The sequence below is a fragment of the Aphanomyces invadans genome (genome assembly GCF_000520115.1).
Source record: "Aphanomyces invadans strain NJM9701 unplaced genomic scaffold supercont1.20, whole genome shotgun sequence".
NCBI lineage: Eukaryota > Oomycota > Saprolegniomycetes > Saprolegniales > Verrucalvaceae > Aphanomyces > Aphanomyces invadans.
In genome coordinates, this window is record NW_008580165.1 from 586611 (window position 1) to 587671 (window position 1061).

A 1061-nucleotide genomic window follows, 5' to 3' on the forward strand; every position below is an offset into this window, starting at 1 on the left:
GGTTGTCGAGGGTGAAAGGCCGCCTTTGGCAAGGCCCAGTGGCCTCTATTGGCTGCGAACATTTGAGTCTGAGGTTTGCGGTAGCCCGTCACGCTTTCCGACAACCCCTGGATCGGCGTGCGACGGTCGATCCGAACTACACCACTGGTACGTCTCGCGGTGGGTCCGGAACGCCGTGTACTTCCGACTGGCAGGCACGACGCGAGATCCATTTTAGTGAAGATCCGGCAGCCGGCCATGCGGTTGAACAAGTCGTCGGCATTCGGCAATGGGATTGCGGGCGCCTCCGTTTGTGAGTTGATATGGCGGTAGTCGAGAACCCAGCGGATCACCGCCGCAGGGTAGAGGCCTTTGAGCCACTGGATGCGCGAGATGGTTGAGCCGTCGTCGTCGTGTTTGGGCACACCGAACATGTTCGACACCCACGGGCTGGCCGAGAGTTCAATCCAGCCATTCATTCCTCAACTTGTCGATGAACGCGGCCACGGCGTATTGTTCGATCTTGTCCATGCGCACCCCGGGCATATTCTGGGGGCGAGCGTCCTGCTTCATCGTCATCTCAACGTCCACGGCACGGCTTGGTGGCAGTTCATCGGGAAGCTCGGTTGGCAGCACGTCGGCAAACTCGTCGAGGTGCCGCTTGACTTCCGCGGGGGGCTCGTGCAATGGTTGCACTTCCGAGACTTTGATGACGTACGCTTCCTGGGCCCCTGGCGCCAGTTGTCGCTCATAAGTCGGAAGGCCGCTGCGTCGTTCAATCGAGATGATGGCATGCGAACGCCAGTCGATGACTGGATTGAAGTCATGGAACCACGGCTTGCCAACAATGATGTCGAAGTTCTTGGGCCCCAGGTCCCGGGTTGTGAAAATCGTCGTGAAACCTTGGCCAGGCAAGTCGGACTCGAAATCCACCGAGGCCACGCAGTCGGTCACTTCGGTTGCTGGGCGAGACAGACCGTCGAAGCAGACCATCGTGACATGCTTCGTCTTGAGGACATCGAACGACACCAAGCTCGGTCGGATAAGGTTGTCTGTTGCGCCGGCCATCCAAATAGCCCCTT

General features: G+C 59.1%; 1 protein-coding gene across 1 annotated transcript; it reads right to left on the reverse strand.

Moving 5' to 3' along the window:
• Window positions 1–45: 45 nt before the first annotated feature.
• H310_09277 (hypothetical protein) lies at window positions 46–1047 on the reverse strand (the record flags this gene model as incomplete). Its single annotated transcript, XM_008875311.1, has 3 exons — window positions 46–107; window positions 182–429; window positions 479–1047. The coding sequence occupies 3 exons, from the start codon at window positions 1045–1047 to the stop codon at window positions 46–48; spliced, it is 879 nt and encodes a 292-aa protein (XP_008873533.1).
• Between the last annotated feature and the right edge of the window lie 14 nt (window positions 1048–1061).